Raw genomic sequence first — 27164 nt, forward strand, 5'->3', positions numbered from 1 at the left:
TCACCATATCAGGAAAAGGTGCTTTTCATGAAGTTTTAAACAGTGTTCATGTTTGAATGTAGTAGTTTCTATACGCTACCTGTAAATATGCATGGCTGAGACTCTTGTCCACGCTATAGCGTTTCCTCATCTTAACTTGCAGCAGGTTGTTGATCAAGTCGATTGCTGGAAACACAATGGTATAAGAAGGTATACACATCGCTCAATGGAGAGAAACTGACAATTTACAGTAAAAAGCGCATGAAGTCATTATAAATATCATGCCTTAACATGCTAGCTGCATCTGAACGATTCTACTTGTGAACTTAGTTGTGGTAGAAATACAATGCAATGAACAGGACCCATGTTTGACTGGATCATCATGATGTAGATTACCCAGTTTCTGTACTAGGTGGCAACTAAGTGGCAAAGTTACATTATTACAAAATCTATTGTGAAGTATGAAAATTTTAATTTGTCATGGCTTTTCCTGCTCTGGTTTGTGTTAACCTTCTTCATAAGTCACCAGTTTATTACCTAGATAAAACTAATGGGTAAATCCTACCCTCATTAAGGTTATAATGTTCAGTTTTTGTTGAAGCTGTTTTAGAGAGTTGTTGATTCATCTTCATGGTCATTTTGGAGGATGTAGTTTGTGTTCTAAACCAGTTTAGACAAAAACTGAAAATTATAACCACCACAAAAGTAGAATTTGTTGCAGGACTGTTGTATTAGACTGTATCAATTTCAGCTAGGTGTAATTTATAAACTGGTGACTGAGCGTATTTCCACTCCCATCTCTAGTTGTGTCAAACAATCAAACTCTACTCCCATCCCTCCCTCTCTGTGTTTACCATCACTGGAGATCTGTTTCCAGGGGTTGGGAGGGTACATGAAGGCTGCGTTGTGGATCTGGTCGTTGATGTCTTCATCCTCATTAAATGGGAACGTCCCACTCAGGCTGACATACATAATGACGCCTACCGACCACATGTCCAATGAGCGGTTATAGCCCTGGTTCAGCAGAACCTCGGGGGCCAGGTAGGCAGGGGTACCAACCACCGAGCGACGAAAAGACTTCTCACCAATGATACGGGCAAAGCCAAAGTCACACAACTTCACCTGAGAGAAAGAAACCGTGAGGAACATTGGGAACCGAGTCAGGTAGCATTTGGAGATGCAAGTATGAAAAAAAGGAAAGGTGCTTTGACTTACTCATTTCAGAGTGTGTTCATAATTGCGGCATATGATAGTGGGTTTTAGTGTGTGTATGTGTATTTGTGTGCATGTATACCTGGGGGAAGGGATCAGCGGAGGCAAGCAGCACGTTCTCTGGTTTCAGGTCACAGTGAACAATGTTTTTAAAGTGTAGATGTCTCAGAGCTGCAAGAATCTGCACATGTACATGCATATGCATGCCCACAACCACACAAACACGATATGAGTCAGTCGAACATAACAACAAAGCTACTTGCAAAGTTACACCTTTGAATGAATTATGATGCATTGTTTATGCACCATGTTGGCCAGATAGGCAGGCCATAAATAGCATGCACCAAGACACTGCAGCATCAGGATGTCATTGTCAGTACTATATACTGTATGTCTACACACAACAAATCCCCCCTTTGCTGGGGAACATACACACCTGTGTAATGAGGAACTTAGTGAGTCTCTCAGGCAATCTGCCTTTCTCACTGGAGAGGATCATCTCCAGCATGTCACCATGTAGCTTTTCCATCACCACAAACACTTTCTCTGGGGTCTCAAACATACACTCCAGGTTCACAATGCCCAGATGACGTAAACTCTGCGAGAGTAATGAGAGAGGAGCAGGAGGAGGGAAGATAAAGGTGGATGATAAGGAAATTCGGATGTTTTTAAAAAAAAGGGGGGGGGGGTGAAATAGCAGGTAAAAGAGGAGAGAGTGGTGGAAGAGATATATTGACGGAGGCAAAGTAAGAATTGTAAGAGCAGATTAAACAGTGTGAGAGACAGGAACAGCATGGCCGAGTGTTGGGAGAGGAAAAAGTGACCAAAACAGACAGTGTGAGAAAAAGACAGCAAACCACAAAAGAGGAATGTGAAACACAGCGGGGGGAACAAAAAATGGATGATCACATGGTTATGATGCTTTCATCACTCGTTTAGATTTTTTTTAAAAACATGCGTCACTTGAAACCTGGTGGGTGTGGTGGATCCTTTTTAGTCTGAAAGGCCAAATGAATAACTGTGGAGCTGATGGGGAAGTCAGGTCTTCTAGTGCCAGAGCTGTAAAAAAATTTAGACAGCAAATAGACATACCACTGTACCTATGTCTCCATCTGCTGGTGCACAATGTACTCTACATTTGAGTATGAGTCTAAACCAGAGAAACCTGGCTGTTCAAGACAGTGAAACTGAAACCTTCTGTAAGCAATTTATTGAACCTCGAAATTTTAAATGATGATTCATTACTGACCATTACTATTAAACCACACAGCCCAGGCAAATTCATCCCAAACTGATCGTCTTAGTACTTTAATTCTATTGTCCTTTTAAAAAACTCGTAAGCACTATAAGTGTGGGGACTTCCCATTCCTTTCAAAAATGATCCACAAACCGTATATTGGTTTAGTCAGACACTGAACTGTCTGTTCCTAAGAAGTAACCACAGACAACTGTTTCATTTTCTTCCTTTGAGAAATAGTTCTTAACACTGAGAAAATTATTGAGGCTCACAATCCAATTGAATCAAAACAACCCTTATCAATGTCACTATGGACACCAGTATTGTAATGAATGAGAGCGTTTTTCAAGTATGTGCCAACAGTATTCACAACACCAGTATTCAATACACGGTGTCAACATTAGTATGTATGTACAAATGATACTCATTTGCAGCTGCAGTGAAATGTATGTGAGTGTTTACCTGCAGTATGGCCACTTCATTCCTCAGCTGGCTCTCCTGCTTGGTGGGAAAGCGAAGCTTGTCAATGACTTTGACCGCCACGTCCCTCCCTGTCTTCCTGTGCTTTCCTGATGAAGAAACAAAGTGTTAGTAACAGATGTGGTGGTGAACTGAACATTACATGTGGACATATACTGGGCCTTGTTATTCACAGTTCATGGTGTACTTAAAATAGTACTCAATTGAACACTCTTTTGACACTGTGGGACTCATGATGGAAAGTTTAAAAAAAAAAAAAAAGATCAAACTTTCAAAATGGATGCCCTAGAATCCGAGTCTCTTTTATTCCCTGTGTCACCCACAATGCAACTCCATCGGCAAGAATTTAGACAGAGATTTAGGTGTGTTAAGCTAGTAGCAGATTTGTTTTCATTTTCAAACTTGTGGTCTCCAACCCCAGCTGACTCTGCCTGAAGTAACATCACTTCAGGAAATTTACGACAAAAGGCTTCATACAACTATTTTCACATATGCAGTAGAACTCCCCAAGACGTGAAATAAAGAGGCTTCTACTGTCCTCCACACAAACATCCCACATGCATCAGTATAGTCCATGTTTTGAGAGGGGTTATGATGCACTGTCATGTGTCTTGGTAGCTTTCACTTTTACCTATTCCTTTTGACCTTCAAAAAACACGGCAACCTTGAGCTCAGTCAGCAGCATCAACGGACACAGATCTACATACCTCCATACACTACTCCAAATTGCCCAGATCCCAGCACTTCATCAGCAAAAATCTGGTACACTGTACCAATATCCTGTAGGAATGTATTTCGTACAGTCACCATCATTTTTAGCATATATATTCATTTAAAGATTGAAGGAAATAGATGAAAAGGTCATACCACGTTCTCTTGGATTTGACTGTTGGACACTGATATGCTGATAGAGGCTTGTCCTAAAAAAATGATACCACGAACAACGTATAGGTTATACAGTTTTATGGTTAGTCCCAAATTGTGCATTTAATAAGCACTTCTTGTCAACAACTTATATCTCAAATGTACTGTACGGCATTTCTGGCCATCACTAAAAAAGGAGAACTTTGCTCAACCTGAGCTCGACATACGAAACTTTTGAAAGAACAACTTAACTTACTGGAAGAGTCCACTCTTTTATCGTCAGGTTAAATAAAGACCAAACTCGTCCTGTAAATCAGCTGGTGTTGCCAATCTGATTTTTCAAATTTTGTCCTTAGGTACTTGAGCACCTACAGTAGTTGGCAGGTGACGTGACAACAGCACACCCTTTGTTTTGGCATATTAAGCTGACATGCCCATCCATAAAACTCTTGGTAAATATAGTATAACCAAAAATGCACCACCTACATTTGGCTGTCTTGCAACTTACTATGAGTCGTGTTCCCCTCAGCTGGCGGTGCATCCTGAAAGATGACAGGCATGAGGGCTTGGCGAATGGCACTCTCCCATGCCTTGGCCACCTCACGCCCAATGCCGCTATTTGGTGCCACTTGGCTAGGTGAGGGAGGGGTCTGGGGAAGAGTCTTGGGGTTGTTGGGCGACATAGAGGGGAGGGTGTTGGGGTCCTCCCCGACAAAGTAGCACATAGTGCCTGTGATAAGCTCGAAGCAGTGGGGATTTGTGCCTGGGGGGACAAGAGTGAAGTTGCCAGCAGGACGCACCTCCAGAATCTCAGACAGAGGGATCTCCTGCAAAAGGAGGGACCAGTGATGCAGTGATAAAAAAGGTTGCACACCTCATATACGTGACTTGAGATCATAGCGTTTCGTGGAGTAAACTGTACTTACCTTGTAGTATTTGTTGGAGGTGTTGTTCTGGAAAAGGATGATGCACTTACAGTCCAGACGCCAGTAGTGCCTCTTTCTCTGTTGGGGGTTGGAGTAGGGTGGGATGAGTTGGGACAACAAAGACATGGCAGGACATTGAATAGTGGGATAGGGTGAGGACAGAGGGTGAGGGATGGGGCATTGGATCGGGGGTAAGGTTCAAGGGTCAACATGGGTGCATTTCAAGTGTGGAGGTGACGTCCAGAGGAGAAGAGTGGCCAGACGATTAGAAGGATGAGCACGAGTATGAGCTGCAAGATGAGAAGGTGGAAACAAAGAGAAAGAGAAAAGATACAAAAGTGAAACAAAGAAAAAGAGTGCTAGTGTGGCCAGAGAGGACAAACAAGCATTAAAGAAGATACCGAGGCAGAAAAGTGACTTCGAGGTCAAATATAGAGAATAGAGAAAGAAAAGGCAGAAAAGTGATTTTCAGCTTGAATTCACCACACATCTGCTGAGTGCTATTATGTTTCTGGTGAGAGTCAACTTTATCATCCAACTTCACTTATTCTTTCGTACATATAAATACACACACATGCACACTCAAAAACATGCACAAATAGAAAAGAAAAAGGAAGGAATAAAGGCCATTAAGACAGAGAAGAAATGATCAAGGTCAAAACTGTTGCGAGAGGAGCTGGTGGACAGAGAAAATAGACTGACTGTCTAAAAGGTGCTTTATTTCTCGAGTGAGTGGAAAGTTAACAAAACAAACTTGCTGCAATAAAGCATATATAAGAAAGTGAACAAAGTGAGTTCATGCATCTAGAGGAAATTGACTTAAATCTGTGTGTTCATCTTCTACAACAATGATAAAGATTACTTAGCCTAGGTAGCATGGACATTTTGGGTAAAGTTTTTACCAGTGTGTCTTTATTGCTGTAGTGAACCATCCATCCTTCTTTGATAGCCGTACTGGATCGACGGGTTGTCTGTCTCACCGACTGTACCACCCTCATTAACGGGATGTAAACACTAGAAGAAGCAAAATGTGTGTTTGAGTTTGTGGTATTCCTATAAACAATCCTTTAGGAATTGGTAGTTTTTCTCTAAATGTTTGCATTTCCCTCATACTTCTGATCTCCACTTGTTCCGTCCTGGTTGTTGTCTGGCGAAAAGGACCCAGGGATGCTGCAGGCCTCGTCTGAGTCGTCTATTGAAGACTTGTCTGAGTTGTCGTACTCACTGGTGTAGTCCATGGGCACCTCAGGGTCTGCACTGGGACTCAACATGTCTGGAGCAAAAAACAAGGAGAGAATGCGTTGAGTGCTACTTGACTTAAAGTTACGATGTGTTTAAAATGCTGTGAAAAAATACTCCTACTTGCTACTTATATAACTACTGCTAAGCTGTAAAGGGAGAGTACAGCTTTACATGCATCAATACTGAGCACCGATGATACTTACCGCAGTTACTTCTGTTTTCTGAGAAGATAAAAACATTAGTGCCAGTGAGTTTCATTCTCGTTAGATAATGAGTTATATCATGTATTGTTATTAAAGTAACCTTGTTCTGCATATGGAAACATGCATATGAGAAATTAATGTTTTTATCAAATCCATGCAGGGTTAAAAGAGTCGTAACAAAACAGAAAGGTGATAGATTTATATCTTCTCTCACCTCCAATTGTCTCCCCAAGGCAGTCATTTGGAACCTTGTATGCACAGCGTTTATGGCAGTTGAACTTGCAGTCTGTTGGGAATTAAACATAATTAATTCTGATCAGATTCCATGTAATCTGATTAGATTTGGCCAATATTCTGCATCACACTGGATATCTGGAAATGAGTCTCTCTCTTTGCCTGTACTTACCTTTGCACTGTAAGCCCTGCCTGAACAGTCCTCGAAGAAGCCTCTTACAGTACTGGCACACCGTCGGTCGTGTGTACGAGTGGACAGCGAACGTGTGGGGCACTTTCACCTTGCTCATCAGGATCTTGTCCAGATGAACTGGTCGGCCCGTGTAGAAGCGCCGGGCGTCACTAGGGGTCCGCGGCTAGCAGGATAGAGAGGAAATAAAGATTATCAATGAAACAGATTGTGTGTGAGTAAATAAAATCAGAACACTTTTATCTACCTTTTTGCCAACAAGGTAAATAACTACCAAACTATTTAATTACTAAAGCATTCATTTTGGCCTTTTTCTGTGTGTTTTTTTGCCACTTGGGGGCAGCGGAAACAAGTTATGCACACAACATTGACATATCATCACCTTTTAAGTTGATACAGTGAACTTGTTAGAAAATATTTACACATCCAGCAGCTTTAGCATTTATTAGAAGTCAAATTTCAGTCCAATATTGACTTTCTTTTAGTTCTGTTTTTGGTCTCTACCAACTCCTGAGGGGAATATGTGGCTAATTACCTGCTAAATGCACCACTATGTTCAATAGCCAGTTGCTAACTGTGTCTGTCTGCTGCTTGGTGCTGAGCAGATAGTGAACATTGGGTTTTTAGAACTTCTTGTTCCCCTGAAAACAGCTGCCGCTGCAAATGAGAAGGAACCAAAACAGTGAAGTTGTGGGCAGACGGCTAAACAATGAGCTGAAACTCACTGTGAAGCTCCATAGAATCAACGGGAGCTGCATTTACAGGTCATAATTGTCAGTGGTTTCGTTAATACAAGTGACTCCTTTCACATTGTCAAATGGTTTTCAAGTTGTCAGCTGATACTTTTTTAATATGAAAATATTGATTTAGCTGCTTGAAGCTTATGTTTTCTAACTAAATGTCTTCCTTACAGCTTCTCCTTTGTAATTAGAGTAGATGAATACGGGAAATTAATCTGCAAAAAAGGGGTTTTGTCTTGATTGGGCTAATCAATTTACTGTAAGGGTTCACATGAATTACGCTGGCTACATACAACTTCTAGTGGAATACAGTCATAAAGGTAGTTTTAGCTTTCTTTGCAGAGGTTTTGACACAAGCATCTCAAAACCTGCTCATGGCAGAAAGAGGTTACAATGAAAATTGTTCGGGAAGCAGGAGAGTCTGTGACTTATCCTGCGTAACCTGGGCATTGTTTCTGGAAATTTGGTGTTAATAGTATACAACTGACCAGAGCACTGTGTGTATCAATCCACCCGTACCATTTGTGTGTGTGAGCGGATGAGAGCAGCATCCTCTGTGCAGGTGGAGGCCGTCCCTGCACTGTACACTGACTCAGTGGTGGAGAGACGCAGGGACTGGCTGCTGCTCAGGGAGGTGGTGGATAGACGCCTTTTACGAGCTCCACTACAGTTGTTTGGGATGCTAAATGCACAGCGCTTGTGGTAGTTGAGCCCACATCCTGCAGGGGGCAGCATTGATCAAAGAACCAGCAGAGGGAGCAGCAGCTCAACAGAGTAGGAGAGAGGAGAAGATAGAGCATAGTTGGTGAGTGTTACGGTTCATTTCTCAGAGAAATTTGTGAACCACATCAAAGTGTCTTTGTCTGTTTATCTCACCGTCACACTTGAGCCCTTGTCTGACCAGTCCAAACAGCATCTCTCCACAGTGATCACAGAAGGCTGGGGCCCGGTATGAGTGCACATTGAGTGCATGGGGACGAATCTGGAAATCTTCAAATGTGGCTGCCGCTAGAAGAGATAACAGGGATAGAGTGAGGTCACAGTTTTTTTCAAGATACAATCGCAATCCTGTAACTATGTAGATTAAAGAATGATTAGATGGATAACATGGAAATAGGATGGAAAAATAGATAGGTTTTCTTCCTGACAGGGGAGCTTTGCAGTTTGAAACAATGAAAGACCAGATTAGGCCTGTGGAAGATATTACCTGTAGTAAAATAAGCAGATAAGGACTAATTTCAAGACTGGTGTTACAGAGTAACAACAGTAATGAAAGGGAGATCACGGAGGAAAGAAGAAGGAAGGTAATTTAATATGGTTTAATATGATTTTAATATGGTTATCTTGTACATTAATGGCACACAATATGCATATTAGAAGAGAAGTGAAGAGTGCTGGTTACTTACCAGAGAGCACCACCTCCACCAGATCTCCCTCCTGAATGTCACTGGCGGCTTTAACCAGTTGCAGGATGTTGTTGGTGGATGTGTCATGCTTGAACAGCAAAATCTTGTCATAAATGCCGTAGAAGCCACACTCTGGAAACTAAAACATACAAAACAAAGGACGGGTATTGAACTTCATATATTTAATAAAGGGCTTTATATCAGCAATCAACAACAAAAGCTTAAATGACGATTTATGTGTGTTGCCTGTCAGGCGTTCCAGTCAAATCAACAGTTGACTGAGCTTCTGTTAGTGACAGAAAAAGCTTCAGTTCAAATAAAACCAAAAGTACATAAACAGAACCAAGCAGCTGTAACGGCAGAAATCAAGCCATCTGATGAAACGGAACAGACGCACAGCCAAACACATTAAAGGCTGGGACATGACTGGAGATGTTTTTTTTATTTTCATCCTGTCAATTCAAAACTTGATATAAAAGCTCACAAATTCAATACATTTTTAAAATTCATCTAAGTAAGAAACGCAAAACGGACACAAAATATTATATCAAAATTGATCACTCTAAACTAACCGGCAAAGACTGAGCATCAAATTACCAGTACGTTAGACTTTTTCTTTGGTGTAACTGTGCCACACGTAGCCAACTCAGGAACCCGCCTACTGACAAATACTGTATAAATCCAAGCTAGGAGAAAGTGATTATTACGGGTTGGTCTTTTACAACTAACATCCTAAACAGTCACTGCTCTGTGTAACCACTGATATACAAGAAACACTGGCTGAATTCCACAAATCAAGCGACTTGGTCAATGTGGAAAGCAAGACAAAAGGAGAAACTTTATCCTATCTTCCTATCAGTCATATACAAGTACACACACATACATCCACCCATACACACACACAATCACACGCACTGGTGTTTCCATGAAGCTCTTCCAGGCATATGAGAGATGAGAGTGTCAGTCAGAAGTCAGCAGAGCGAAGGAGGCTGTCATAGGGAAACCCTGCTCTCCTGAATAGTTAATACTGTCTGGTTCACTTCAGTGGCCACACCACACAGGACACCACATGTGCACTGCTTCAAAATTCATTTGTCTTTGAGACACGATAGATCAGACCAGAAGGAGTAAGAAGAAAAGGAGTAAATTTTAAGCCTGAACAGAAGCCCCTGTAAATACCTACACACACAGAGAGAGAGAGAGAGAGAGAGAAACCAAGCCTCCTGGTCTCTCTTGTTGTTGTTTTTCCCATGCCAGAGTAAGATTCACCATCTGGCTGGGCTCTAGCAACTTACAGGAAGAGGAACGCTGGTTTCCACCTTGGAACGACACAATGACACACACATACACCTCCTCTTCACTTACCCACAGACACGCCCTCCTTACAAACAGCAACACACACACACCCTCTCTTTCCCCCATTTCCCTTCTTTTCTCCTAAACACACACAAACACACACACACACACACACACACACACAGTCCCCCCTCTCAGTTTCCCAACCGGCACTTCACATCACCACATCTGAAATCCAGGCCTGGCTTGTACTGCTGCCAAGCTACACATTGAGTCCACCACGCCCCACCAGTGGGCTACTGCTACTGACCGCACAGTAAACAACAAGACACAAAAAGGACACAGTGGCCTTTTTTTCAAAATTTGCAGAAAATCCTTAACCTATGTGACAGCCATTATATCCATTTATAGTAAAGAAAGCAATAGACATAGGACTAGAAGAAGAAGGTGGAATACAAGCTCTGGCAGTGGTAAAGTGGTGTGAAAGAGATATAATCAGTGTAGTGCTACTATTTAAATGATGCCTCTGCTTGTTTAGATCACCTATTATGCAAAGTTGATTGCCAAACATGACAAACGAATGCGAGAATCAAGACTATACACAATAGAAGATGACAGAATTAAATAGAGGGCTAAGAGCTGAGGGATTGAGAGAATATTGAACTGAAAGATCATTTATACAGGAAAAATAGTAGTCACTTTTGACTTACACCACTGGTAGTTTTTGTCTGATGCCATAGTCACTGTTGCAGCTACTAAGCAGACATTAAACTTGCAATAACTGGTGGAAACCAGCTGTAAACACAAATCTGACATACAGATTATCTACGTATAAAGTGGATGTGGTGAATTTGTTAGCAAACAGTTGCCTCTATACACATCAGAGGGTACAGAGCAACGTTTGCATTTGTTTTGTTTGTGACCACCTGATGAATGTAATCCCAGTAGTATTCTGTAGCTCTTTCATTTCTCCACCAACTCCTGAGAAAGAATACCTGGCTTGTTAGCTACTAAATGCTTCACTGTATTCTCCAGCTAGCTTCATCTCTCCTCTGTCTGGTGCTGGACAGGTGGTGTAAAGGGCTTTCTCACTGAAAACAGCTGTCTGCCCACAACTTTCGAACCAGAAGTTGTGGGCCATAAAACCAAAACAATGAGCCGAAAGATGTTAGAAAGCTCAGTAAAACTGAATTGTAGGGATTGTTGGGCTTATCACTATGAGCTAGATGTAAAACAATAAACTGTTTATATAACAATATTGATTAGAGCTGCATAAAACAAATCATTCAAAAGGTTTTGTTAACCAAAATTACATCTAAAGGTATTTAGCCATGCACATAGCATTGTTTTTGTTTTTTTGCCCAGGTTATTAAGATAGCCATCGCTTAGATTTCAGTGTGGAGGTGTAGTCCATAAAGGCACGTTTTCAGCTTGTACTGGAAGATTCACAATGACTGCCCAACATTTGGAAGTTCATTCCACCAAGGTGGGGACAAGAGCTTTGAGCTTTGCACCATATAGCCGCCCTGGAGATTGACCATGGCTTTGTGACAGGAATTTAATTTCAATCAGCCAACTGGTATTGAATAGATTGTATGTGAATGTTAATATGTAAAACATTAATGTTTGGCGTTTATGCTCTGACTTGGGTGGATGCCGGGGGGAGGTAGGACTTCCAAAATGCTGTATGAACAGCAGCAGCATTGTCGGCAGCAGTGGCAGCAAGCAATAGCATAACTTTCATGTAAGTAGTAGTGTAGCACACAGTACGCTGCCATAATGAAAAGGCTGCGTTGGATATGTGTTGCAGTGAGGGAATGTCGTGAGCGCAGCAGCGTCTCGAGTTCAGCTGCCTGAAATGGCTCACAGGCTTCGCTTCATTAGTGGTGAACACAAATTTTAAAACTTCAGCAACTTCATGTCTTTCCAAAATCATTAACCCATTATTCTGAATAATCCATAAAACATGCTGTCAACAGTTTTCATGGGGACTGTTTCTTTGGCAGTAGTGCCAGTGAAACCAATCCACTGAGCCCTGTGTAGACATTTTGAGACATTTTCTGGAAAGAGATGCTAATGGTGAATTTTTGCAATTTTTCAGTGCCGTGAGCAACACAAAAGAAAGTCCGATCATCTCCATCATACTGGGGTGGAGGCAGATATCTCAGAGATTGATATCTCAAACGCTAGCCAGATTAAGTCAAATCTCTCTGCGTGTCTAGATACCAATAATGGTAAGAGAGAAAAACTTGTTTTTTTTTTCTGTTTTTTTTTGTTTTTTGTTTTTGTAATTTAGGCGAACAGACCCTTTAATCCCAAAAGACGTCTACAAATGTTTCTGGCTTTGGGTCAAATTCGAATAATAAGAAGAGGCTCCAAACTTTCCCGACACCAGACTTAAAAAGCCACAAGTTCTCTGACAGGAGTGAATCATGTAATAGCATGTAATGCATTAGTACCTGGGACTGCCACAAATATGACCAACTGCTGCCACTTGTAATTACAAACACCCACAGTACCCAGATCAGAGGAGACTCCCAGCTCTGCCCAAATCCACAGACAACCCTCAGCCTAAGTCATTTGTAAACCCATGGCGCTTTTTGATGCCAGCCTCTCTGCTATTAACCCCACACTGTTTCTGTTACTGCTCACTTCTTTCTTACCCAAGAAACAAGGCGAGTCATATTATCCTGCGCCTGCTGTCCAAAACATACACAATGCACCGACCACAACTGCAGCTGCCACGTCTGTGCAGACCACAAGTCTTCACAGCTCTTCTGAAAAGCACAATATCCCAACTCCCCGAAAACCACAGTTCCCTCTGAGAAAATTACCATTTTCTTCTTTCCTTCCCCTGCTGTTCCAGTTTTCAGTGAAAGTACAGGGTAGAAAGAGCACAAAAGCCACACAATACTTCTGTCTGTATGTCAACATGGTGAAAAATGACATTCTTTGTCTGATAATTACATAACCACATCTATATGTTTGTGTGTACACTGTATACCGGCTATGAGCGTTGTTGCAAGAGACTATGTGTGTGCATGTGTGTGTTATTACAGTCTGCAGTCAAAGAGCTGGCTGTATTATGACATGCACTGTTGTATAGTGTAGTGTGGTTTGCCTGGAGACAGGGCTGTGTCTCTAGCTGCTTTCTTTGGGTTACCAGGGATCAGGTTACCCCACATTGCCTGCAGTGTTCCTGCAGCTCTTTGGGCCAATGAAGCCATTATAAGTGAAACAAATTATGGACTAGGCTTTCTTTACCCAGACCCCTCCCCTTGTTTCCCCATCACTCTTATTTTCCTCTTTGGTGCTATGTTTATCAACTTCTCCCTGCTTTTCTTCCGGGCTATCCAGCTTTCCTTATCATCCTTTCCTTTTTTTTTTTTTTATCTCTTATTCTTATTTTGTCTCCCTATTTTCTGAGGCACTCAAAAAGGAAACCTATCCTTGAAGAAAAGCATTCAGTCATCTTTTCTGAGCTTAACCATCCACTAACACTGCCCTCAATGCGGTCCACTCCTTTGCTCACAAGCTGATGCAATGTTAAGGCCGGCCAGCAGCGCGTCCTCACTAATCACCCGAATAACATACTTTATTCAAAGGTTTGATGCTGTGTTTTTCTTGACATGAAGAAATCTACGCAGCACAATGAGAGAAAGAAGACTCTTTATCTCCATTTCTTGGTCCTACTGAACCATTTCAGTCAAGTACATTTATGTTCTACATTCATTTATTGTGTGTGCCTTTTTTGGGCTCTTATTAGTTTTAAATACGGATGTAATTAGAGCTGCAACGATTAGTCAATTAAGCGATTAGTCAGTTGAAAGAAAATTAATTGCCACATATTTTGATATTTTTGATGAAACACTTCACTTATAATTCAAGCATAGTGCCAAATATTAGATTGTTCTAACTGAGGATGGCTGTTTTCTGTTCTGTTTACAGAACAGTAATCTAACTAATCATTAAAATCTCTGATGTTTTTGGTGTGCTCGGTTTTGCAACAGCATCATAACCAATAAATAACATGGGTTACTATTTACATACTCTTACCCCATTAAGGAAAATAAGACACTACCAAACTTTGATGCACACGTGTTGCTTGGATTGCCGTGCCAACACTCAATGATCTATCACCAAGCATAATAGCCCATTTTGCTCAAAAGAACCACAGATATTGATATGTTGACTGATAGTAAGATACACTAATCAGATCATGTCCGATTCACAAATGCACCACCAAATCCCCATCACCCTAAACAATGACAACTGTTACTTTCTCTGTGTGCTGTTGGTACTGTCAATAGCGTCAATGAGGGCAAACAACTTTATCCAGGAAAGAAGTGATATCATTCTGTGTGTACCCTGTAAACATCTTTCTCATCATATCAGTGTGATGTCATGGAGCAAGGTTTTTGTAAAAGAAATTTGGGCTTCAACTTCAACTTCAGCAACAGGATAGCATCACCTCATCAAATCACTGATGCTTACACATGATTTCCGGGTGAGTCGGTTTCATTTAAACCTTGAGGGCTTGTCAAACGGCTGTAGAACAATGCTAAATATAGACCCTTTTTATATAAATGCGTTGCGTGACAATGTATGAAGAACACAGACTTTTATGCCCTGCTGAGAGAGCTGCTTGCTTCTGCTTTTCATCCTCCCCATCACTTCCCCTCCAGCAGCACAGCATGAGCCACCCGTCGACCACCAAGCTGCACAAACTCAAAAGCGCGCACACTCAGACACACACACACACACACACACACACACACACACACACACACACACACACACACACACACACACACACACACACACACACACACACACACACACAAACTCATAATCAGATTTATGCAACAGTTCCAGTGCCAGTGTTATTCATCAATGAAGCAGTTGAGATAAAGCCTGTATTTTGTTTATTCTTATAAAATATGTTATTTTAATAAAACAGTATTTAAACAGCCTTGCATTTGTTTTTTCTTCAGTTTAAGGATGCTAAATGGCAAAAATGAAAGCAATTTTAATGCCCTGTAAATTTAAGAATTTGCATAAAGCACAGCAAAAATACTTAGGATGTAACTTATACTCTACAAACTGCTCTGTTAGCTATTAATGCCTGTTGCTGATGGTTTCTTCAATATCAACATGATAACATGTTTTTCACCACATAAAAGGAAAGTCCACAAGGTCCATGAACTCACAAAGAAAGGACTTTTCTGTTTAGGGCAGGGGGCTTCCACTCCATGGCAACTGCATCAGTACCATTCTATACGCCACATAATATTATTTTTTTACTCATTTATTTAGTTAGTAGTAGCAGTTCCATCAGGAGCATTAGCAGTAGTTTTTTTTTTTTTGTAGTGTTATGATTAGCATTAGCAATATTGTAGGTATTAATGTGAAACTGCAAACACGAGCATGTTGTTTATAGTACTTCAAAGGTGTGAAGTAACATATCTAGAAACATATCATGTGGGTCTTAGGAGGAAGAGTATTGGTTATGTCAAATATAAGGCAGTTACCACAGTCAGAAAAAATACAGACTGTGATGAAAATATGTAAAGAAAAAATAAACTGCAATAGTATTTTATTATAGTATTAATGAAGTCAATATCAACAATGTAGGATGTGATAACATTTAAGAACCAGATCATCAAGACATCCCATGAATTTAAACACTGAAACATTCTGGAAAGATTTACTAAATTGTCAGTTTTATGTCCCCGTGGCAAGTACTAGTTCAGACTATAATGGAGTAAAAATGATCCCCTAACCCCTTTAAACTGTTCTTTGCAGTTGCTTTATCTTTTAATAGTGCAGTGAAGAAGGACCGAGGACTGAGATGTTACAGAATGACAGGAGCTGGATTTGTGTTTACACAGTGCAGTACGGCACATAAAACACTGCAGCTCTGCAAAATGACTCTCCAAATGATGACAACTCATGAGAATCAGTGGGGTCAAAATACAAGATGTGCTATGTATGACACTGCACACCGAGATCTGTAAACAGTGACCTCTATGGACTTACATGGTCCTCCACGCCTATGTGTTTCTGCAACATCACAGCAGGAACCTGATTAAGCCATTTTATAGTCAAGTGGAAACATGGTACATCCCTTAAAACAACAGACATTGTTTAAACATCCACATCTTACTGTGTAATAAATCATACACTCTCCTGCCCACGTGTGCGTTCACACTCTCACGTTCTCATGTGCACAAATTCTCAAGGCTCACGATGGAGGGTTTTCCTTCACCGGTACTTTGCCGTGTGCGTATGTGTATTCATGCTTTTGTATTTGCATAAACCATCCTTCTCTTTGAGACACAAAGCTTAATTGTTGGACCGTAACCGCCTCAATCCTTGTTAACATGTCAGGCACGGGACTTACAAAGACCCACCCCACCTTTCCGAGAGTGATGAGGTGTTTAATGAGGGGTTGCCGTGGTAACGGGCACGTAAAGACGTCAATGATCTGCCCTCATTAGCTCCTGACAACAACTTGGCGCAAACACAGGAATTTTTCCCTTTGTGCTGACAGTGTTAACGATGGAACAAACGTTTTAGTGGCCCGGCAGTTTATTTTTGTCCCCAGTGAGGTCACATGCTGACAAAGAGATGGAGCATACGACAGAAATGACAGCCATCCCTGCCCTCCCTGTGCCCTCAGTCACCTGGAGAGCCTGCACTGCACACCATGCTGGTTTTAAGAAAACAAAGAGTGAACATGAGCCGCTTGCTTTAAAAACACTCGCATCACGTATTAAATCACAGGAGTGACTGACAGGTCTGTGCCAGGAGGACAAGGAATTAAGTAATACCTATGACGTCAGCCAACTGCTGGTCTTGGCAGACACAAAGAAGGAAGACAAATTGAGGATGAGTCAACAAAGACAGTGTATACGCAAGGACATACAACTGAAAAGCTACATGACGTTTATGCTTTCATGATGTCACAAATATTTTAACTTATTCAATCACTTGATAGTTTTGATTGTATTAATTTGTTCGTTGTATTAATTTGAAAGCAGCTCCTTTCCACAAGCAGCAACTTCATGATGCAACACAAACATCTGTGATCAGGGGTGGACGTTTGGAGCCTTCCTTTTTCTGTCAGAAGTATTTTTCTGTTCATCACTGTCAACTCTCCTCATACAGGCAGAAACACACACACACACACACACACACACACACACACACACACACACACACACACACACACACACACACACACACACACACACACACACACACACACACACACACACACACACACACACACACACACACACACACACAAACCAACACACAGGAGAGAAAGTACTTTTGTGAATACATACAGATGTGGTAAGAGGGTTCAAAGCAAGTTGAGAGCTTGTGTAGAACGATATAGTTTATCAGATGAAATAATGAGAATCCATTTTGTATGATCATGATCTGTGCAAGGAGACATTAAAGGCCGAATGCAAAAGCTTCTTTCTTCCTGGATTTGATGTGTTTCCTGTTGAAACATTATACTGAGGCAGGACATGAGACACAGGAGAGATGTTTTAAAAGTGTAAACCAATGAGGCATCTGTTGGGAAGAAAAATGTAGTTGTATGACAGGTGAGGCTGGGAGTTGGGTATTCTCAGAAAAAAAAAACGAAAAAAAACAAAAACACAGCTCCATGCACCTCTCAGTTACTTTTTTGGTTTGCCTGTCTTAATGGCTAAAGCCTAATGACTCCTCTCATATAAAATCCGGGATGTTATATTCTACACAGGCTGCTTGCTACCACTGCAGCACGAAAGGGTGGAGAAATTAACTTTAAAAAAGTGACCTGAAGAAACCTCTGCAAGCTACAGAGATATAAATATATTTCTCACAAGCTGCTCACCCATTGCAGAGCTACACTGCTAGTAAATACTGGAATTACCTTTGAAAAACGGCAACAAAAAAAACAACTGTTATTTAAAGGTATAGCTCCTTATGTTCTTAATAACAGACAGGACTACTGTACTCTCCCCTGACTCATGTTTTGTGTGTGTGTGTGTGTGTCTCCTCCTGGAGACCGGGAGACATGATCAGGTTTACGGTCCTGACCTGCTAGTTTCTACATACCAGAGATAACTGTAAGCCTGAGAGACTGAGGGGAATGTAAATCCTTCTCTCTCTCTCTCTCTCTCTCTCTCTGTCTCTGTCTCTCTCTCTCTCTCTCTCTTTCACTCTCACACACACACACACACACACACACACACACACACACACACACACACACACACACACACACACACACACACACACACACACACACACACACACACACACACACACACACACACACACACACACAAACCAACACACAGGAGAGAAAGTACTTTTGTGAATACATACAGATGTGGTAAGAGGTTCAAAGCAAGTTGAGAGCTTGTGTAGAACGATATAGTTTATCAGATGAAATAATGAGAATCCATTTTGTATGATCATGATCTGTGCAAGAAGACATTAAAGGCCGAATGCAAAAGCTTCTTTCTTCCTGGATTTGATGTGTTTCCTGTTGAAACATTATACTGAGGCAGACCATGAGACACAGGAGAGATGTTTTAAAAGTGTAAACCAATGAGGCATCTGTTGGGAAGAAAAAAGTAGTTGTATGACAGGTGAGGCTGGGAGTTGGGTATTCTCAGAAAAAAAAAACGAAAAAAAACAAAAACACAGCTCCATGCACCTCTCAGTTACTTTTTTGGTTTGCCTGTCTGAATGGCTAAAGCCTAATGACTCCTCTCATATAAAATCCGGGATGTTATATTCTACACAGGCTGCTTGCTACCACTGCAGCACGAAAGGGTGGAGAAATTAACTTTAAAAAAGTGACCTGAAGAAACCTCTGCAAGCTACAGAGATATAAATATATTTCTCACAAGCTGCTCACCCATTGCAGAGCTACACTGCTAGTAAATACTGGAATTACCTTTGAAAAACGGCAACAAAAAAAACAACTGTTATTTAAAGGTATAGCTCCTTATGTTCTTAATAACAGACAGGACTACTGTACTCTCCCCTGACTCATGTTTTGTGTGTGTGTGTGTGTGTCTCCTCCTGGAGACCGGGAGACATGATCAGGTTTACGGTCCTGACCTGCTAGTTTCTACATACCAGAGATAACTGTAAGCCTGAGAGACTGAGGGGAATGTAAATCCTTCTCTCTCTCTCTCTCTCTCTCTCTCTGTCTCTGTCTCTCTCTCTCTCTTTCACTCTCACACACACACACACACACACACACACACACACACACACACACACACACACACACACACACACACACACACACACACACACACATAAACAAAATGCAAAAAAAAACCCATCAAGTACTTCACCCATAGACATCAAAGCACACAAACATGTATACCTAACAAGTATGCATGTTTGTGTGTTGCATTCAGTGGAAAAAAACCATCAAACACATGACCCGAAGAAATACAAACAGCCTGGGTTTAATACACGCACATATGCACACACGATATTAGAACAAACCCGTGGTAGATGTGACAGGTTTCCTGCACACAACAAAGAACCTTTGAGTCCAGCATGGATAAAAAGAACTGGTCAAAGAGATCGTGGACATCAAGCGAAGACAAATGTATACATAAGCGCACGGGCATATCACAAGGAGTTCAGAGTACTTGACAGCAAATAGACAGAGAGAAATCAAGTACGAATCGATTGTAATGGACAAAGTTCACAAAAAACACACATGTAAAGAGCCCTGTACAGTGGTTAAAGAAGTGTGTGTGTGTGTGTGTCTGTGTGTGTCTGTGTAAAAAGCTTAGTCTCGAGCAGAAGCACAGCGACAAAGCGTCTCTTTTGCTCCAAGCATCAAGGAGGACAAGGAGGTAACATGAGAGCCGTGACCAGGCACGCATTGCCGTTCTGAGCCAACCTTTGTTGGTAGCAGCTCCTGTCTCCATCAAAACCCACCATCATCCTCCTCCTCTCTCTCTTTCCTTGCCATGGTTCTGGGGCAGGTAAGCCGATTGAAACTCGAAATTCTGTCAATTCTGTGAGCAACAAACAGCTCAGTGATTCATGACAAGAGGGAGAAACAGATAACAGGCCTTCATATGAGAGGAGACGGCTAATCTGAGTGAGGAGTACAGAATGTATGGAAACAAACTGAGCAATAAAATGAGAGTGCTGCTGCTAAAACTACCTTATCAGTCTTCTTTGTGTTTCAACAGTAAATTTTAACCTCAGGATTATCTATTTAGTATTTTGCTGAAACTACACATTCTGAACAAAAAATGTTTTGGTAAAACAAAATGTTCCAAAAACACATCAGTTTTTATGCTGAAATTATGGATCATACCTTTTTTTTTTTTTTTTTTCTTTTCTTTTTTTTTTTTTTTTAAATGGGGATGACATGCAACAAAGACCCCAGGCCGGATTTTAGCCAAGGGGGTTTCAATTACATGGACAGCACCCAAAAAACCCCTAAACCACAAGAGCACCCAATTCTAGTAAATACCTGGAAACAAATGCATTGAAAACATGCAAAATACTGTACAAATACACCACTTAAACATACAGTATTTTCTAGGTCGGGCCAATCCCTCTGAAGCATCAGTTTACATTCATTATTTTTTTTTATCTGAATGTTGAATTTCATTGGTGCTTTAGACGTTTAAAAGGTTAGTTTCTCCCAGACGGAGTTGAGCATACTGAGAACATCTGCAATGCAATCGAGAGTCATCAGAAAGGTTTGAGCACACAGTGTTTACTCATGTTTGGAAAAACTGGAGCATGGTTCCTGAACGCATAGTTCCTGAAGGGATATTGGGTATGTTTCAATCCAAGTAGTGTACAAGTCTTCAGTTAGTTTCCAAAAAGTAAAAAAGAAAATGAAAATCAGCGTATTTCCATAAACTAATGTTATAGAAACACTGTGAAGAAGGTACAAGATATCATCAAAAATCAAACAGTGACTGGAACACTTCTGTAACTCCAGTTACTCAAAGAATTTTGACACTGCTTTCAATGTAACAGTATGTACTGCATGTTAGATAGTTCATTTGTTTTATGTAGGTCTTCAGTGTGGGGTTTTGCTGGTGGAGCAATACAGTAACACATGGTGTACCTACAGCACAGGATTAAAAAAAGAAGAAGAAGAAGCGAAAGCAGGTTCATAATTAATAATTCGTAATTTCCATCCTCCTTTTCCATCAAGTATTCTCTTTCTCCGTTTTCCAGCTTTACCACCAAGTCTAAGCAGAAAATCGTCCATCTTGAATTTTGTATTTTTAAAGTGTAACTTCTTAATGCACATAACAACAGGCAAATGTTAATGTACTTACTGAAACCTGAAAGAACCTTTCTAAGACAATTTAAGAGGTCAGATTTCTTTGTGACAGGGTTATAGACTGGTTAGATTTAATCAATATATTGCTTCTAAAGAAGTGACAGATATGATTGTTTTCATTTGCAGTGACAACCATGTGACAGTCCAGTCACTATTGAAGTATTGACGGCAGAAAAAGCCCTTATGATAATGATGTATTCTTAAGAATGAGTGGGATAAACAATAGTCAAATGACTGATAATAATAGAATCTGAGAAATTGCAGTCGTAAACACAGGTGCTTCAAGGTCCTGCGGTGAGGTTACATTACACCTTCTTATTTGTTTTCAAACTTTCATGTACTTGAGATGGACACATTTGCACAACACTGGATAACTCTCTGATCCTCTATTCTCTCTTCACTTCCCTTTTTTTTAAACTATCAAAGTTACTAATCATCTACTATTTCTCTGGCCATGAACTGACCTCTAGGAGTTCCCCAGAGTGACAATTAAAAAAAAAAAACCACCCACACACGCTGGCCCGTGAGAAGAGTGTTTGCACATTTTCTATGTGCCAAGTGCCATGAACACACAAACACATCAAGATGCATGCTGAGGACCACAATAGTCACATTACTGTACTCTGAGTCATCCCCTCCCCTGTCCCAGGCCTGTCCCATCTTCTCTCCACATGCTGTGTTTCTTTCGCGGTTTTCACTCCTGTCCTTTCCACTATGTGTGGCATGGCTTTAGATCCTAATTTTTAAAAATGGAGGGAGAAAACGCCGGGGGCTGAACTCCAGTCATATGACAAATCTATGGTTACGTTTATGGAGTTGAGCTGCAGTGGCTTCAGCTCTTTGTAAATCCTGGTTCAACTGAAAATTGTTAAAATAAACAAATAAATAAATAAATCCGCAAAACTGTAATGTATCTTTTGTCTGTTTTGCTCTGCACAACCGCATCTACATGATCATTAAATTCAACTACCTATGATTATTCTGATGTTATACCAAAGTGGTTGTTGTACCTGCATGGTATCAATTTGTGATAGTTTAATTTACCTATTTCATGGGGTATGTAATTTTCAGAATAAAAGGCAACACAGATGTGAATGAGGTGTACACGTTTGTTGTACTATTCATGAATTACAAAGGCTTTTCATTGAGCATTAAGGCTTGTAACAGTGGTGACAGTATAACCTATGTATAAAATAATCACTCTCATACTTTGATTATGGAATTGTGATCATTATATAGTGCAAAGTATTTTGGTGGATATTCTAGAGATTCCTCAGACCCCATGTTAGGAACTAAAGGCCTAACTGATGGCCACACATTCTTTTCCACTTGGCTCTTCCACTGAGCAGCGTTCAATATTGATGTCATGTGTTTATCTACTGAGGTAAGACTTGAGTTTTGCCCATTTCCCCTCATAACTGAGTGTCCGCTGCATGCGCGCGCACACACACACACACACACACACACACACACACACACACACACACACACACACACACACACACACACACACACACACACACACACACACACACACACACACACACACACACCTAACGACCTGTGTAGGCAACACTAAACTCACACTGCACTTGTGCCCCAGACCAACCCAACCCACCCTGTCAACCCTCACACTGACCCCATTGTCTGTTGTCTTCCTGGCAGCACTCTCTCACACACACTTTTCACACACTTGATATTAGAACAGCAAATAGTTTCATGTCCTGTAGCAGCGTAGCTCTCCCCATTTATCTATGAGATCTTGCAAGATATCTTACTGTGCTTAAATATCTGCCTCGCTTAGAATTGTTGTCCTTTGCTATATTCTTAATTAAAAATCAGGATACATTTAACTTCAGTAAAAGAGGAACAAGAACCAAAAGCGTGACACTTACAAAGTCCGGTCCCTTGTAATTCAGTACAGGCCTCACTAACTTCTTTCTGTTTCTATGGTACGAAAATGTGTGTGTGTGTGTGTGTGTGTGTGTGTGTGTGTGTGCGTTTATCTACCCTAGATATCCCCTGTCTTGTACTGTTTCTGTGACATAAGAAGAAATTCTCTAAACGGCTGGTACAAGCACTCTGCATGGTTACATGTCACCAAATGCTGCTCAGCCCTACACTGGGGCTCCCAATTGGATTACGGCACAAAACCATTTTTACCCATGCTAATCGCTGGATTAGTATCATAAGGTCTCCTTTGCTAAGAACAAGAGAAGGAATGCAGGGGTCTGAGAGGCTGAATGGGCTGTAGAAACACATGAGGCAAAAATCAGGTTGGCCTTAAAGGATAATTCCACGTTATTAGAACTTGGCTATCATTTAGGACATAATTTCTACTGGCTATGAAAACACCTTACTCTCCAAAATCACTGAAGTCAGAATGAAATCATGTGGTGCAAGAGCCACAAGCTTTCAGGCAGTCAGACAGGTTGCTTAAACTGTTTCTTTACACTTTTTGTGCTGCTAAAACTGAAAGTGAGCTCGCCAAAAATGAGACAAAGGGGCTCTGGGCACAGATCTGAAAAAGGCCCCCAACCCCTGCTACATAAGGGCAAGAGCCACAGATTCACTGTTTTTTGGTCATGTTGCATCTCCTTTTGGTCGTTTTCTGTCTCTTTTTTGTGTTTGGGCCACAGCACCTTTGCCCAGTGGACTCGTTCAGTAATCTGTCCATGAGAGATTTGTGGTCATTCTGTGGTCGTTTTGCATCTCTTTGTGGTTATTTTCTGTGTCTCTGTGGTAGTTATTTTCTTTCTCTTTGGGCCATTTTCTGTCTCTTTGTAGTTGTTTTGTATAGGTATGGGTATTTCAAGCAACAATGTTATTCGATATTCACTGGGAACTATTCGACCATTCTTCTAAGATCCTCCCCCCAGCACACACACACACACACACACACAACTTATGATATGCTAGCTTTACCGGGCAGAGCTTGCACCGCACTTAATTTTCATTTATTTCCACGCACAACTTTTTACCAGCTGTAGTCTTTGGCTTTGCATGTTTCTCCTGTTTGTAAAGTAGGATCTACTCTCACAGCAACATACATGTTTTATCTCCGCCTGCTAGTAACGTGTTCTTCTTCTTTTGCTGTTTAATGGCGGTCGTCAAACAGCTTTTAGGTGCATTACCGCCACCTTCTGGAGATAGTAATGTGCTACGTACTACTAGCCACTGGTACGACACTCGCATAATTGATTTTTTTTAATCATTTAATGACTATTTGAAAATTCAAAATCATTAGCCATCCCAAGTTTTGTATATCTTTTTGGTAGTTTGGCATCTCCTTGAAAGTCAGAATTTTTTTGTCTTTTGTGATGATTTTGAGTCTTCTTATACCGTTTGATTGACTTCCCAACAAGAAATGTTGACACTCACTTCAAACGGAGACTCGCCCAGGGGCCCTCTGACCCCTCGGACCCCTGGATCTCTTCCCAGTAGGCTCGTTCAGTAAGCCGTCCATGACAGTAATAAACTGGAATTATCTTCTAATGCACGAGGCAGTGCTACAGATTTGATCTTTTTGTGCATTGTATCTTATTCTTGCATGTTCTTTCAGGACCACAATCTCAGCTGCAGCTCAAGATTCAAACACTTCAAAAACTCCATCTATCATCCGTCCTCTCTCAATCTCCCTCTCTGATAAACATCCTGTCACTGGGCACCGAGGCAACAGTGTGTGCTTTGAATAATCAAATGTCCTTGCACAGACTAAGCTTCCCCTGTAGCACACCGCCAACAGCCAGGAGACACCAGGCACGGTCAGTCATGCAAAGCTGTTCCGCTACCATGCAAATCAGGAGAGAGAGACACACACACACACACACACACACACACACACACACACACACACACACACACACACACACACACACACACACACACACACACACAGAGAGAGAGAGGTTCGTGAAGGAGAACTGATACATGCTGCTCTGGGTCTACCCCCTAGAAAATAACCGTATTTTTTTATTTTACAGAAGTAAGGTTTTTTATTAATAAATTAATAATTATAGATTCAGTGCGAGGTTCTGAGTGTTTGATCAAAGGCTGTGTTATCTTCACTCAGTCATCAAACGTCATGCGGCCTGATAAAGACGTGGTTTGTTCTTTCACTTGCATGTCCACCTGCCAGTGTCTTGCTAATTGACTGGCATTTATTCACTGACCAACAAAGGTTTGGACGGATAAGCACAATGTATTTGTCCGGTAGCTCTGACACATACACGAGGTTTTTAAATAATCCAAGCAGCATGACAATATCCCCATGACAATAGATCAGGTCAGTGGATGAAAGTGTAGCTGTACGTTGTAATTCAGACCAAATGAAGTCAGCATCCTCACCTACAGCGACACTGAACATGGAGCTCTGTTGTTTTCTTACAACGCAACACAACCTTATCTCTTACACTGGGCCTTTATCTGAAAAATCAGGGCCAACTGTTACTGTAATTTACAATGTGTGTGTGTGTGTGTGTGTGCAGAGCACAAGTGCAAGAGAGTGAGGTAAACAGGAGGTGGTGTGTATGATCCCATTCCCAGGGCCAAACTGCTTCTCCAGGGAGAGAGATAAAGAAACAGCCCCTTCCACAACGGAGGTTGAAACAATGGCCAGGGCAGGGGCTCTCCACCACAGCTGTGTGTGTGTGTGTGTGTGTGTGTGTGTGTGTGTGTGTGTGTGTGTGTGTGTGTGTGTGTGTGTGTGTGTGTGTGTGTGCTGATATTTCTTTGTGTTTTTATCCATCTACGTAAAAAGCAAAATAAAATTCTGTCCTCATTTCTATTCATTTACAACAGTTTAAACAGAGAGTTTCTTACAAGATACAGAAATAAATTAATTTCAGGTACAAGCATGCTGAACTGACCTCTTTTTTTGACCTGAAGACTGAGTGTTCAGCAATTTCACCAATAAAAATGAATTAAAAGCAGTGTGCTTCCTGTTTATCCACTGCTGGATTTGACACAGCTCACTGGTTGTTAAATGTGTTGTAACTCATCACAGATTAATCTGCAGACTGTTCAACAATCCAGTAATGTGACCGCAGGAAACACTGATGGGACTCAACAGGTTCTCACTTGTGTTCACACACTGACATACTCGCACACGCACTGTAACACACCCACTGACGTCAACCCACATCTCTGTGCATCTCATTAATGCCAAAATACAGAAAGTTGTTGGTGTTGAAAGAACACAAACTGTTACGCTGACACACCTTTTGGAAAACTAGGCCAATGGGGCAATACAAAGCCAGACCTGTTGATGTATGTATGTTAGCTGTACTGTTCTGTAACTCCTTTGGGTTTCTTTCTCTCTTTTTTTTTTCTTTTTTTTTCCTTTTTTTGAAATCCTAAATTTCAAAAACCTATCACTAGTCTAATAACCATTTGGAAAACATGAATCATTCTAGCTGACGTAACCACTTGACAAATCGGAGTGTAAGATTTTTCACTCATTGTTTCCTAGAAAGCTTACATCCGGGCTAATACAACCCTATTTCACCAAATTTCTTCACTCACTTGAAGTATGTTGAAAAGGGCTGATAATGTGAAGAAAGGATGACACTGACAGGGGAGGCGGTGGAAGTAGGTGGATGAGTGCAAAGAGAGGGAAGTAGATGAACAGGAGATGGGATGCAAATAGGAAGAAGAGGCAGAACGTGAGAGGAAGTTGACGATGAGGTAGGCAGAAGGAACCAGAGATGTGTGGATAAGGAGAGGACATAAAGGATCCACAGAGGAGGTAGAGAAGGAAAGGCAGGACAGGACAGGAAAAGAAAGGAAAGTCCAAAAAAGATC

The 27164-nt window shown here is 41.2% G+C and overlaps 1 protein-coding gene across 1 annotated transcript in view; it reads right to left on the reverse strand.

Annotated features, from left to right (window-relative positions):
- Positions 1-27164, reverse strand: part of prkd2 (protein kinase D2) — a 35522-nt gene that overhangs the window by 2365 nt on the left and 5993 nt on the right. The window contains exons 2-17 of the mRNA XM_040130207.1: positions 8714-8852; positions 8184-8315; positions 7827-8026; positions 6550-6733; positions 6358-6429; positions 5812-5971; positions 5601-5712; positions 4699-4776; positions 4281-4599; positions 3776-3828; positions 3616-3688; positions 2891-2997; positions 1628-1789; positions 1274-1372; positions 834-1101; positions 80-165 (exon numbers count right to left, since the gene is read on the reverse strand). Of these exons, the coding sequence (XP_039986141.1) occupies positions 80-165; positions 834-1101; positions 1274-1372; positions 1628-1789; positions 2891-2997; positions 3616-3688; positions 3776-3828; positions 4281-4599; positions 4699-4776; positions 5601-5712; positions 5812-5971; positions 6358-6429; positions 6550-6733; positions 7827-8026; positions 8184-8315; positions 8714-8852 (2244 nt within the window). The remainder of the gene's footprint in view (positions 1-79; positions 166-833; positions 1102-1273; positions 1373-1627; positions 1790-2890; positions 2998-3615; positions 3689-3775; positions 3829-4280; positions 4600-4698; positions 4777-5600; positions 5713-5811; positions 5972-6357; positions 6430-6549; positions 6734-7826; positions 8027-8183; positions 8316-8713; positions 8853-27164) is intronic.

Source organism: Xiphias gladius, chromosome 7, assembly GCF_016859285.1.
Source record: "Xiphias gladius isolate SHS-SW01 ecotype Sanya breed wild chromosome 7, ASM1685928v1, whole genome shotgun sequence".
NCBI classification, from domain to species: domain Eukaryota; kingdom Metazoa; phylum Chordata; class Actinopteri; order Istiophoriformes; family Xiphiidae; genus Xiphias; species Xiphias gladius.